Here is a 14316-nt window from a genome sequence, read left to right on the forward strand (position 1 = left end):
CTTCTATCTACCCATCCCAACTCTCTCTTCCTCATATGTGGTGATTTCAATTGTCACCATGCCAGTTGGCTGGGTGTGGGTACCTCTCTCACCAGCCATGGCTCCTCAGCAAAGGACTTCTGCGACTCACTGGGACTGACACAATCTGTCAATTTCCCGACCCGGATCTCAGTCAACGGAGCATCTTCTCTTCTGGACTTGGTTATGACTAACTTCCCTGAAAATGTCTGCTGCTCTTCTTCTGCTCCAATCAGCTCATCTGATCATGTGCTTGTTAAAGTAGACATCTCTCTGACCATTCTCAGAGAGCCTCCTCAGCGTCGACGAGTCTGGCATTTCACTCAGGCCAACTGGCACTGTCTTCAAGCAGCCATCAATCATCTGGACTGGTCTCCCATCTCTCCTGCCTCTGACATCAACTCATCCTGGGAATTCTTCCAAAGTAAATTGCTCTCTCTCTCTCATGCACAGATTTATCCCATCTCGTCTTCAGTTGTCATACCCTTCCTCCCGTCCATGGTACATGGATTCTTGTGGTGAGACTGTCGCCCAGAAACAACTTGCTTTCGTCTCCTGAAAAGCAAATCCAACGGAAGGAAATCTCATTTCCTTTCACAAAGCCCGAAACAAGTTTGTGTCCACCCTCAGGAGAGCCAGGAAACAATATCTCTCCGATCTCAAGACCGAACTCTCTTATCTGTCTCCCTCTTCCAAATCCTGGTGGCGTCTGGTCAAATCTGTTTCTGGTGTTTGTTCCCCCTCCATCCCCTCCCTCACCTCCCCCTCACCTCAAACGGCTACACGGCTGACTCCGCACGTGAAAAAGCTGAATGCCTCAACTCTGTGTTTGCCTCTAAATCTTGTGTCCCAAACCCATCCCTCTCTGTACCCACCGTACCCAGTCGTACCCAGCTGCTCCTGGACTCTGTGTCCTTTCCTCCTGACAAGGTGGAAAAGTTTCTGTCAACCCTCGACTGTCAACTGGACCTGACGGCATCAGCCCACGGGTCCTAAAATCCTGTTCTTCTGCTCTTTCACTCCCTCTCTCTGTTCTCTTCACCCTCTCTTTTGCTCAAGGTCATCTGCCATCTGCTTGGAAATCAGCCAACATCACCGCTTTGCACAAAAAAGGTGCAAAAACAGATCCTAGCAACTACAGACCAATCAGCCTTCTCCCATTTATCAGCAAAGTCATGGAATCCATCATTGCTTCAGATATGAAATCTTTCCTCTTCTCCAATGGCTTGATCTCTGATCATCAATTTGGTTTCAGACCTGGTCACTCTACTCTGGACATGCTGCTTCTGCTCTCTCAACAATGGATGGAGGTCCTCAATGCCAAACTGGAAATTAGAGCTGTCTCCCTTGACATATGACGTGCCTTCGATACGGTCTGGCACCCCGCTCTGCTCACCAAACTCTCCTCCTTTGGTATCCATGGAAATCTCCACGCATGGCTGGCGGACTTCCTCTCTAGTCGTAGTCAACGTGTGGCCCTGAATGGTTTTCTCTCATCTCCTCTTCCTGTTCAGGCTGGAGTTCCCCAAGGCAGTGTTCTGGGCCCTGTGCTTTTTCTGGTCTTCATCAATGATCTCTCTGACTCTCTTGAACCCCCCCCCCCCCCCCACCTTCCCACGCCTCCTCCCCCCAAGCCCTCTCCCTCCCACACTTCTCCCTGCTCTCAAATGTTGTGTTTGTGTGCTTCCCCTTCTCTCCCCATCTCGTCTTCCCCTCCCTCTTTTTGTATGTTTTGTTTGTCTGGTTGATTTGTTTGTGAAATAAATGTTAGCTCTTTCACGAGCCTCGATTCAGTGTACAAAAAAAAAATAAAAAATAAAAAAAAACTCCTGTGTATCAATATCAAAAACTGCCTTAATGTGTCCTTCATTTAAAGTGGTCCAGATGTACTTAAATTTAAGCAAAATCATTCACATACTCCCTGATGTAATCTCACAAGCTAAGCTTAGTTGTTATACACAATCGACAATTTATATAATCAATACCTGTAATCACTCTCAAGTGCTGCTGCCTGAACACTCAAGCATGCTTACAAACTCACCTGGTAGATAATTTGTTCTGTTCGATTTGTTGCTCTCTTTCTTCGACCTCCTTCATATCATCTGGATCCAGATCACTGGCGAGAGAGATTTCATCCTCATGAAACCCACCACCTTCTTCATATTCTTCCTCAAAATCGTCTTCTTCCACCAAAGTCATGTTCCCTTGCTCCAACTCTCCCATCTACAACAAACGCGTCATGCAAAATCTTCCTCACACATGATGTGTTTCCTCATTATTGACAACAGCTACAGAAAATCTTTGCTTTTTAAAATTGAATTGTGAACTCGCACAGCCGCACCCCCAGAAAATGATGCAGCTGCAGGCTACAAACGAAGCACCATCACCATTGCTGTGTTCGTTTACAATGCATCACAGCAACGTGCAGCGAGTCATGGATCAATATTGTGCAACGTGACTCCCCCAATCCAATCACATCTTTTTTGTTACTTAAAAAAAAGACTTTGTTCAATCATATCTCTGGGTCACCCCACCACCTTTCAAACTGAAGTTTCATCAGTTGTCCAATACCCCCATCATGTCAGGATGCACAGCAATCTGTGTCCGACCAGATGGTCAGCCAAAAGACGTATTTCTGACGATCAATAAAACATTGATTTGATAAACAAGTAATGGTGAACACCAAAACAGAGCCACACACTTAGTAGCTTGGCTGTTAATGTTAAAGCTTTAGTGTTGTCCATAAACCCTTGTTGTGGTTATATAAGTTATGAAGACCTCTACATTTGTTAGGAGTCCGCGAGTTATCGCAGGCAGTCAAATTCAAACTTGTCCCTGACCCACTTAATTAATAAAGTGTATTGCAATGACCGTAATCAGAAATAGTTTAATCATTTGCTGAATCTTAATAACACTATGCTATAAGTTCATAATGATCTTGTAGGAAAGGATTTATTATATTATTAAGGATGTGTATATATATACGTAGTGTGTTCAAAAAGTATCCGACCTTTATTTTTCGTGCGTAAAAAAAAAGAAGCTAGGGAGGCGTTGATTGGTGCACGTATGTAGGCGATCCTAATGCGCACGTGGGAATTTTTTCCCACCTGCAGAAGCTGTCATTCGACGGCAGACCACTGATGAGTGAGGACATGTAAGTGAGCGCCGTCGGATTTTCGTTTTTGACAAAATGATGGAAAAACCTGAACAACGCTACTGCATCAAATTTTGTGTTTCATCAAACTTGCATCAAAACTGCAACTTGGTGTCTGGGTCGTACCCATAAACCCAGGACTCATCGCCAGTGATCACTGTGTTGAGGAAGCTGGGATCGCTGTTCACAGTCTCCAGCATGTCCTGTGCGATCTCCAAACGGAGTTGCTTCTGCTCAATCGTTAGCAGCTTTGGTACGAACTTCGCTGAGATTCTCCTGAAGCCCAAATCCTCCTTCATAATGGAATGAATGGTGTTGAATCTTGCGGATCGTTTCCACTTGGGAATCGCCAAGCTTTACACAAAATTTGATACAGTAGCGTTGTTCAAGTTTTTCCGTCATTTTGTCAAAAACGAAAATCCGACGGCGCTCACTTACATGTCCTCACTCATCGGCGGTCTGCCGTCGAATGACAGCTTCTGCAGGTGGGAAAAAATTCACGCGTGCGCATTAGGATCGCCTACATACGTGCACCAATCAACGCCTCCCTAGCTTCTTTTTTTATGCACGAAAAATAAAGGTCGGATACTTTTTGAACACAGTAGTGTGTATGTATGTATGTATGTATGTAATGTATATATATGTGTATATATATATATATATATATATATATATATATATATATATATATATATATATATATATATATATATACATACATACATACAGTGAAACCTTGACTTACGAGTGCACCAACTTACGAGTTTTCCGAGATACGAGCCGTCGCTCGGTCGATTTTTTGCTTTGTGATGCGAGCCGAGATCTGAGTTACGAGCGAGCGAGCTTGGATATAAAACACGTAATCGTCGAAAAACATGAGTGAGGTGTGCGTGTTGTCGACTTGGCGAGGCAGTACGATCGTAGTACTTCTACGATATGTACGATTTTGAAGCAGAAGGAGTCGATAAAGGCTATAACGCCAGCCAAGGGCGTTAAGATTATTTCAAAGCTCCGGACCTCTGTCCATGAAGAGATGGAGAAGTTGTTGTTTGTGTGGTTGACGGAGAAGCAGCTCGCAGGAGATACCGTGACCGAGAGCATCATCTGTGAGAAGGCACGAGACATTTACGGGGATTTGGTGCAGCAGACGGCAGGAACATCAACGGACGAGGCATCGGAAGTCATTCAAAGCCAGTCAGGGATGGTTTAATAATTTTAAGAAGAGGACCGGCATTCACTCCGTCGTCAGGCATGGTGAGGCAGCAAGCTCGGATGTGAAGGCAGCTGAAGATTTTATTATAACTTTTGCCGAACTGATAGAAGCCGAAGGATACATCCCCCAGCAAATCTTCAACTGTGACGAGACAGGGCTCTTCTGGAAAAAGATGCCGAGGAGGACGTATATAACGGTAAATACACTTAATAAAACCAGTTTATTTCTTTACATTCTCTTTTACTATGTACAGTATATACGAGGTCGTGCTTGTTTATACATTATTTGTTATTTATAAAGTACATTTTTCTTATTTAAAAACACGTAACAAAAAAAATTGGTGTGGTTTTTGGGGGGCTGGAACGGATTAATAGCATTTCAATTCATTTTAATGGGGAAATTTAATTTGAGAAACGAGCAAATTGAGTTACGAGCTCGGTCACAGAACGAATTAAACTCGTAAGTCAAGGTTTCACTGTATATGTATTACAAACTTAGGAATTCAAGAGTATAACTCAGACTCTGGTGGACTCAAAAGTTGCCTTGTGATGGAAAGATATACATATGTGCAATCTTGTGTAAATACTAAGTAGGCAATAGAGTTTGTGAAACAAAACAGAACTTCTCTGTCATCAAGTCATTATTATTTTTAGTCATTAGTCATTCATTATTTTTCATTCTGTCATCAAGTTACCCGCTGAGAAGATAATGGCTATCCGAATCCCTCGGCCCCCGATCAAGCCCCTCCCTACTTCTTAATAATAATAGTAATAATAATAATAATAATAAAGGAATCTTATATAGCCCCATCAAGCAGAGTAAACTACCCTCATGGCGCTTTACATTATCATGCGAACGCACACACACCGCACACACATACACAAACATACACACACACAGACACACCTTCACTCTTGCCCTATTCCTCTCCCTCCCCATTCAAAACCCACAGATGTGTACTCCCCCCACCTCCTCCCCTCCCTCCCCCGCACATGTACACAGACATACTCTCGATCTCTGTCCCACCTCAAACCAAAGGGAAAACAGGACTTAGACTTTGAAAGACTTGTGAAACAGATAGGTTTTGAGGGAGGTTTTAAAGGCAGGAAGAGAGTCAACATGTCGAACAGAGGAAGGCAAGTCATTCCAGAACAGAGGTGCAGCAAAGAAAAAGGACTTCTTGCTTCCTAATCAGTGATCCCCGTCCCCCAGATCTACCCCTCCCTAATCCCTTATCAGAATCCCTCGGCCCCCGATCTCCTTCCCCCTTATCCCCTCCTATGGTGGAGACACAGTCGTCATTCCCCTATTGTTCAAAATGATATAAATTCAGCTAAGTTCGTGCAATCGAAGAAGAATGCTCATTTCCGACCTGGGTCCTGTGCTGTGAGTTTTATAATGTATTTCTGTTTTAACCAAATGAGTATTTTTCCCAGTGTTATTAAAATATTTACAAGTGTTCATGGCTTTGTTTATGTCCACAAAATTGTTCTTCAACATTGTCTTCTTCTTTAATGGTCACCATTACTCACCTTTCTTGTGGGGTTGGCTGCGGGAAGCTTGGTCCGAGTCTTCACAAACCGGCTGGCCTGGCCTGACGTTCGATGAGTTAGGGAAACAATTTGTTCACGGTGCCAGCGATAGGTCGTCTACTTTACACAAAGGATGCCATGACATCTTTAACGCCCACCAACGAATGCAGACAGACGGTAAACCCGTTTAACGTCCATCACGTAGGAGGTTGTTAGCTAAAGTGAGGGATTGCAAAGGGGTTTTTTCAGCTGCTCTTTCTTATTGGTGGTGGAATAGTATATATATATATATATATATATATATATATATATATATATATATATATATATATATATATATATATATATATATATATATATATATATTGTTACAGACGTGGCTTGGATGTTATTTACCGAGCGGTTTTATGGTATGACCACGTCTGCACAAGTTACCCGATTGTGCCCGAACGTTGACTAGTCGCGCTATGCTGGCTCAATAAGAAAAAGAAGACACCCGGCTGGACTACAATAACACAATACGACACCAGGGGTTCAGTTCTCAAGACCTCCGGAGGAGGTTATATTAAGGCGGAAGGTTAGATTACAACTACAAGAGGGACAGCATAGAAAGACAAGCACTTAGACACAATCTTATATTATTCCCAACAGACGACAGATAAACGGGACAAAATGCTGACTCACACGGGGATTGATGGCAAGGAAAGGCAGGTAGCGATGGCTCCAGGTGCACCTGGGCTCAAAGGTCAGAATCGACTCGGTCCGGTCCAGAGATGCGGGGAGGTCGCAGCGCTCGGATGGCGTCTTGTCTGCTCAAGCTGGGGGCGCATCTGACTCAGCGCTCGCAGGTGGCTTTCCTTCTCCAAGCTGGGTGCGCATCTCTCGTCACATCCGGCGCGGGGCCGCGTATATCCGGCGGGGAGTGACACGCCCTCGGCTCGTTAGCTCCGCCTCGTGGAATCGGCACGTTGCTTCTCATTGGGTGCGTGCGGGGGGTTTACCAGGCTCCGCCCTTGACGAGGAGCTGACAAGGAGCCCCTTCGTGGTAACCCCGTGGAGCGCATGGTCTGGAGCTAATCGAGCCGGTGTGAGGACGCATCCTCCCCCGCTCCGCCGCCATCTCCTCTGTTGTTGTTGTAATTGTTGGGGAAGAAGATGGAAGGAGGTATGGGAAAGGTCCTAAACTCACTACTGATGCCATATAATCACATTCTGGTGCAACGAAGAGTCATAATTAATGGAGACGAGGCCTTAACTGACATAGATTAAGAATAACTAGGAAGATGTCCGAAAGTTGGCTACGTGTGGTGCGGTGGACCTGGGCACGACATTTAATGGGGGAATAAGGGGAAGGTCGGCTCTACTGATTGTTATTTACATGCAATGGGACTAGGGAATGGGGGATTGGGGAAAGTTGGGGAGTATTGGAGAAAATAGGGGAATATTTACAAGCGGATATGGAGGCCAAATTCCATATTCGCAACATTGCACCCTTCTCTACCCTCGGGGCGTCCCGACCCGATAAATTTTTACCTACTTTAGTGTGGCACGCAATGTAGTTCCCTCTACTATTAACTCTACCCTGAGTGCGACAGTTTTACAGATATTCACAAATGAGTAAATATGTCCCCCTGCGACGTTGCACCCTTCTCCTCACAGAAACACACCCACAGGATAACCGAATCCGGAAAGAATTCTCAAACTAAACATACAGCCGGTAGGGAGCATTATTTACAAGATTACGCTGCTATTTACACTACGATCCAGGACCTGTTTTTGGAGGAACACATGCAGATGTTATGCATAGAGAGAGCGCGCTTGCCAGCATCGATACACCAACCCACGAGTGCTCTGTGGCCGACGGCCTTTAATAACGTGCAGAGCACCCTTTCCCGAGCATCAAAAGCACCACCCCACCACCAATCGGTGCAGTCACCATTGTTCATTGGAATAAAAATAAATTCGACAACCCCTAACCCTGCAGGTGTCTCTTGCTCTTCTTGTGGTGCACTTGGTGGTGTTAACTATTAGTGGTTCACCTGTATGGCATAGGTGCCACGTTGATCCATAGGTCCATCCCCGGGTGGTGCTTGGCCGCAAACGAACTGCGGTCCATTGTGGGTGGCCACAAACATTGCGGTCCATATGGTGTATCGATCCCGGCAGCAAACAGCGAAAGTGCAGGCCCACAACTGCGCAGCCAGCACCTCTCTCTCCTCTCTCTCTACCCCAAAGCCAGATCCTCGGAGGTGGGAGACAAAAGAAGAAACAAGTGAGTAAGGTGGTAAGGGCGCAAAAGTGCACGCAATACAAGGTAATGCACACTAGGGGCACATGGGAACCAGGTGAGACAGGTACGTTCCTATCGTACGCCCCCCCCCCCCCCCACCAGGTAACCTACATGGCCCCTCCCTTACCCCTTACTGTATCCACACAACACAACACTACCCATAAACATCTACTTTACAAATCAACAAACATCCCTACTGTCTTCCCCGTTCCTCCCATAAACCAAATTCGTCTTCTCTCCCTCCTAACCAATCAAATTTGCCATTTTCAACTCTCATCAAAATTTGCCATCTCCAACTGCACATCAAAATTTGCCATCACCAATTCATCATCAGTCCCTCCTAGGGAGGGAGAGATGGAATCACCCCAATGTCTCATCCACGTCGTGATGCGTCTCACAAATCCAACAGCAATTCTCATCTCCTGCAACAAACAAAGAAAACACAGGTGTGGAGTCATCATCATCACCACAGGCAAGTGGCTGCGTATGGTGCGACAGGTTCATCAATCCTAACTATTTCCTAAGTGACTTTAACAACTTTACACTACCCGGGGTCTTTCTCCGGCCAAACCATTGGCCCTCTTACACTATGGGTTCTAAAAACCAATTCCCATTGGCCAAACTGTGGTGCTCTTCAATTTGGGGTCTCACTCCCCCGATTCATCTCCCGGTGCCCTCGCACAATTTCTGGGCTGCGGCGTGTACCTCTCCCAGTGGGTCTACCCACCTGCACACCTCCACCACTGCAGTTGCCTCCGAGCTTACCTGCTCCTTGCCCTAACCTAACTACCTGGGGAAGGCCCTCTGGCACTCTCCCCACTCGGTGCCCTCTCTGGCACTGGGCTACCCGGGTCCATCCTCCGGATCCTCGGGCCCCATCCACAACTCTACCGGCTCCCAGAGCCCACCTGCGGCCTCACCTGGCCGACATCCTCACAGTGGTGGAGTGCTCAACCAACTACACACACTAACAGGCTACACGCCCAGCCATTTCCACAACACTAATGCACCCATTCACAACACCATTCTGCAACCGCACCACAAATGCCAATATCCAACCACAATTTACCTGCACCCTCTACCTAACACTTACACTACCCGCCCCGGGTACTCGTGAAAGGGGTCCACTCTTCCCCCATCCACACCTTCGCACCATGCACACCACTCCGTACCACTCACTCCAACTCTCTCCACACACCTGTACCTGCACACCTGTGCTCTCACACCTGGTGCCACCTGCACCCTTCTCTCCCCAAGCGCATTCGCGCTGATCCACAACACTCACTACTCATACACTGCTCCACACACCTGTCCAGTTGCACACCTGTGCAATCACACTTGTTCAATCCTCACACACACAGCATCATCTCAGCTAACTACTCCCTTCTGAAACTTGCGCTTCCCAGTCGTCCCTTTAACTATTGCGCTCCCTCGTCATTATAATCCACACTAATCTACCTGCGTCCCCACTACAGGTATCAGTCACTAACTAACCTTAACGTTACCTAAGGTCATCTTCTCTAGATCCCTACACACAATATCCTAACCCACCCGGGCTAGTTTTCACTGCCATACACCCCATAAGCTATTGCTCCTTTGCCCCCCACCTGTGAGGGATGGTGGATTTGCCATCCCACCACATCGGGGGTCTCTCACTACCAATTTTGCACATCAAATTTCAACAAATTAAAAATTTGCCAATCACTGCCCATCATCTGCCAATCACTACTGCCAATCCCTTGCCAATCATCAAATTTTGTTTTTCTCTAATTTTGGGTCCAAAACACTAACCTCATCACCCAGTCGACTCACTAATACCTCTCGGTGCGCCACTCCCTGTCCAAAACCCGGCTTCGTGAAGCCAAGCAATGGATGCTGGTTGTTTTGTGCCAGCGGCTGGATGCATCCCGCATTCGGTGCAGGGAAGGAGGTTTACCCGGGCCGAGATCCCACGCACCATCTCGGCACGGAGCCATCCCATGGCTCGATCTCGGCCTGCCGGAATGCCTCACCAAAAAGTGGTCGCCATGACGACCCTTTCTATCGGGCTGCCCGCTCCGCCTAGTGGAGCACGGACGCGGCCGTTCAAAGCGAGGCCCAGCACGCACCGAGGGCCCGACTCGGCTATAAGTCGTTCTAAACTCTACCCCGTCTAACGTCGATGCTTCACCTGCATGCTTACATCCCGCAGCCCGTTCCTTGCTCACACATCCAGCCGTTTCCATGCCCCTCGTACCGTTCCTTACACACCCAGGTACACCCATTCCACTCACCGCCTTGGTCACACACCTGACCACCGAACACTTTGGCACACACTCGTTGGTAGCACACCTCACCAATACACCTCTTCGCGCCCCCTCCTCGGTCACCTCCTCTGTGACAATCACAGGTGTGCTCTCATTCGCACACCCAACCACGTGCCTCACCACCAACTCCAGCGTGCATTCCCACTCACGCTCTACCATTCCAGGTGTGCATCCTTCCATCCCAGGTGTACATCCTCGCTCACCTGTCACAACTAACTCACGCTCCATGTCACTCTCACTACTTTCACCTCCATTCCTGACAGCGCACTCACCCTTACTCTTGACAGCACACTCTTTCCTCATGCACCTGTCCGTCACACACCTTTCTCGCGCACACTCTCCCGTTACACCCTCTGTAACACTCACCACAGCTGTGCATTCTTCCTTGCCTTTGACAGCGCACTCTTTCCCCATGCACCTGTCCGTCACACACCTTCCTCGCGCACACTCTCCCGTCACACCCTCTGTAACACTCACCACAGGTGTGCATTCTTCCTTGCCTTTGACAGCGCACTCTTTCCCCATGCACCTGTCCGTCACACACCTTCCTCGCGCACACTCTCCCGTCACATCCTCTGTAACACTCACCACACCGCGCTTCCATGTGCCCCCTCGCACACGCGCTACGACCGACTCACTCTCGCCAGCACCCTCACTCCTTGGCACGCACTTTTTCCTCACACACCCCAGAGTCGGACTTTCTCGCTCACCTCCTTTTTCGCACACCAGACCTGTCGCACACTTCACCAACGGCCTCTCACGAACACCCGGGTCTATCTCGACCCCCAAGCCTCTTAAATCACCTGGCGCATCATACGCACGACCATATTGGTCACCACTTACACCGGGTCCTCTTCCTCTTCGCTTCTCCTCCATCACCTGCGAATCCCTCATCCGGTTAATGAGCACATCATCACGATCCAAACACAGACTTTGGACCAATTCTTTTATCTCCTCTTTTATCTCTTTCTTATCCCCTCTCCGTCGCTTCTTAATTTCGCTCATCCCTTCTTCCACTTCTTCTAATTTGTGCTTCACCTCTTTTATTCCCCGGTACGTCTCCTCAAGCTCATCCTCTAAGGCTACCTTGACCGTTTCCAGGTGCGTCCTCACCTGCCGGTCCTTCGTCTCCATTACCTCTATCACCTCGTCCAACCTCGTTGTCAGTCCCTCACGTACCATCTGACATTCCCTCTTTGTCGCTATCAAGTCGTTTTTTATGTCGTTTTGTGTCGCTTTCAAACCTCCTAATACCGCAGTGTTCCTTTGAACCTGCTCCACTAACTCCGTTTGTCCCACCGTCAGCTGCTCCACCTCCTGCGTCAGGTCCTCTATGCCCCCTTGTAACTTTACAGTCCCCTTTCTCACCTCCTTCTCCATGTGCTCCTTACAGTGCCTCACCTCCTCGCGCACTCCTCCGACCTCCTCACTCACTCCTCCTCTGATCTCCTCTCCCATCACTTGCATCTCCTGCCCAGATGCCACCCTCATCTGCTGCATTTCCTCCCTGTGAGCATCCAGTTTGGTTTCTACCCCCATTCTGACCCCCTCTATCTGCTGCTCCATTTGTTTAACTTCCCTTTCCGCTTGGTCCCTCATGTCCCTCAATTTGCCTTCCATACTGTTTTCTAACCCCTCTAACCCATTTTTCACTCCCTCTATCTGATTCTCCTGGGCAGCCATTCTATTTTCTACCCCCGTTAACCCATGTTTCACCTCTTTTATCCCGTTGTCTAACCCCTCAAAATTATTGTCTAACTTCCCAATTTTCTTGTCTAACTCCTCAAAATTATTGTCTAACTTCTCACCGGTACCCCTCATTTGGCCCTCTAATCGCCCACTATCAACCCTCATTTGCTCACTCTGAGCATCCATCCGGTTCCCCATCCGCTCACCCAATCGCTCAATCTGGCTCCCCATACTCATCTGTACAGCTGCCTGTAGCTGCGCAATGAGGGCCTGTATGTCAATCGGCTGCATGTTAAAGCCCGGTGATACAGCGGGCTCGGCTACCGCGCGCTCTTGCGAGGCGCCATTTTGCGTGCCTGCTACCCTCGCTGTTTCGCTCTCCTCATGTCCCTCATGTCCCTCAATTTGGTCCTGGACCGACCCTGCTTCACTCTCCCCTACCGGACCCCAGCCGTCTTGATCCGCCATAGCGCGACTTTCAAAATTCGGTTTTTTATTTTATTTTCGTAAAACAAATTCAAATTTCGCCGTTATAATTTCGCGCGGGAAACGCGCTCCGACTCGATTTTCCCTCCCAAAATTTGGGCCTAACTAATTTAGTCCCGGGTTCGAATTCCACTGACGTGGCTTGGATGTTATTTACCGAGCGGTTTTATGGTATGACCACGTCTGCACAAGTTACCCGATTGTGCCCGAACGTTGACTAGTCGCGCTATGCTGGCTCAATAAGAAAAAGAAGACACCCGGCTGGACTACAATAACACAATACGACACCAGGGGTTCAGTTCTCAAGACCTCCGGAGGAGGTTATATTAAGGCGGAAGGTTAGATTACAACTACAAGAGGGACAGCATAGAAAGACAAGCACTTAGACACAATCTTATATTATTCCCAACAGACGACAGATAAACGGGACAAAATGCTGACTCACACGGGGATTGATGGCAAGGAAAGGCAGGTAGCGATGGCTCCAGGTGCACCTGGGCTCAAAGGTCAGAATCGACTCGGTCCGGTCCAGAGATGCGGGGAGGTCGCAGCGCTCGGATGGCGTCTTGTCTGCTCAAGCTGGGGGCGCATCTGACTCAGCGCTCGCAGGTGGCTTTCCTTCTCCAAGCTGGGTGCGCATCTCTCGTCACATCCGGCGCGGGGCCGCGTATATCCGGCGGGGAGTGACACGCCCTCGGCTCGTTAGCTCCGCCTCGTGGAATCGGCACGTTGCTTCTCATTGGGTGCGTGCGGGGGGTTTACCAGGCTCCGCCCTTGACGAGGAGCTGACAAGGAGCCCCTTCGTGGTAACCCCGTGGAGCGCATGGTCTGGAGCTAATCGAGCCGGTGTGAGGACGCATCCTCCCCCGCTCCGCCGCCATCTCCTCTGTTGTTGTTGTAATTGTTGGGGAAGAAGATGGAAGGAGGTATGGGAAAGGTCCTAAACTCACTACTGATGCCATATAATCACATTCTGGTGCAACGAAGAGTCATAATTAATGGAGACGAGGCCTTAACTGACATAGATTAAGAATAACTAGGAAGATGTCCGAAAGTTGGCTACGTGTGGTGCGGTGGACCTGGGCACGACATTTAATGGGGGAATAAGGGGAAGGTCGGCTCTACTGATTGTTATTTACATGCAATGGGACTAGGGAATGGGGGATTGGGGAAAGTTGGGGAGTATTGGAGAAAATAGGGGAATATTTACAAGCGGATATGGAGGCCAAATTCCATATTCGCAACAATATATATATTGGTGGTGGGATCTTGGTACAAACATGTGGGTTCATCGTGTCGATCCATAGATACATTGTGCTCAGAAAAGCTTGGTCCGTGTGTCCGAGTAGGTTAGATTCCCGCCCGTCTCAGGGATCTCTCAGATAAGCAGGACACTCAGAGATACAAGTTGTGCTGTCAGAGATGAGCAACACACCTCAACCCCACTATTCATGAGGGATACGTTCCTGGAAAGTGCAGCGAAATCCCAAACTGTGAATGATGGGGCAATGTTTAAATGGAAAAAGGGGGAATCGATTCCTGAATTGCGAAAATCCCTGAATGTTGAGGAACAAAACGCAAATGGCGAGGCAAAATCCACAAATAGAGGCAAATCCCGCAAATGTCGA

General features: G+C 48.2%; 1 protein-coding gene across 1 annotated transcript in view; it reads right to left on the reverse strand.

The window, feature by feature from the left end:
• FTSJ3 (FtsJ RNA 2'-O-methyltransferase 3) overlaps positions 1-14316 on the reverse strand; it is a 134937-nt gene that overhangs the window by 38221 nt on the left and 82400 nt on the right. Inside the window, exon 13 of the mRNA XM_078779544.1 lies at positions 2060-2241. Coding sequence (XP_078635670.1) covers positions 2060-2241 — 182 coding nt within the window. The remainder of the gene's footprint in view (positions 1-2059; positions 2242-14316) is intronic.

This window comes from Myxine glutinosa, chromosome 6 (genome assembly GCF_964187855.1).
Source record: "Myxine glutinosa chromosome 6, kmMyxGlut1.1, whole genome shotgun sequence".
Classification (NCBI taxonomy): Eukaryota; Metazoa; Chordata; class Myxini; order Myxiniformes; family Myxinidae; genus Myxine; species Myxine glutinosa.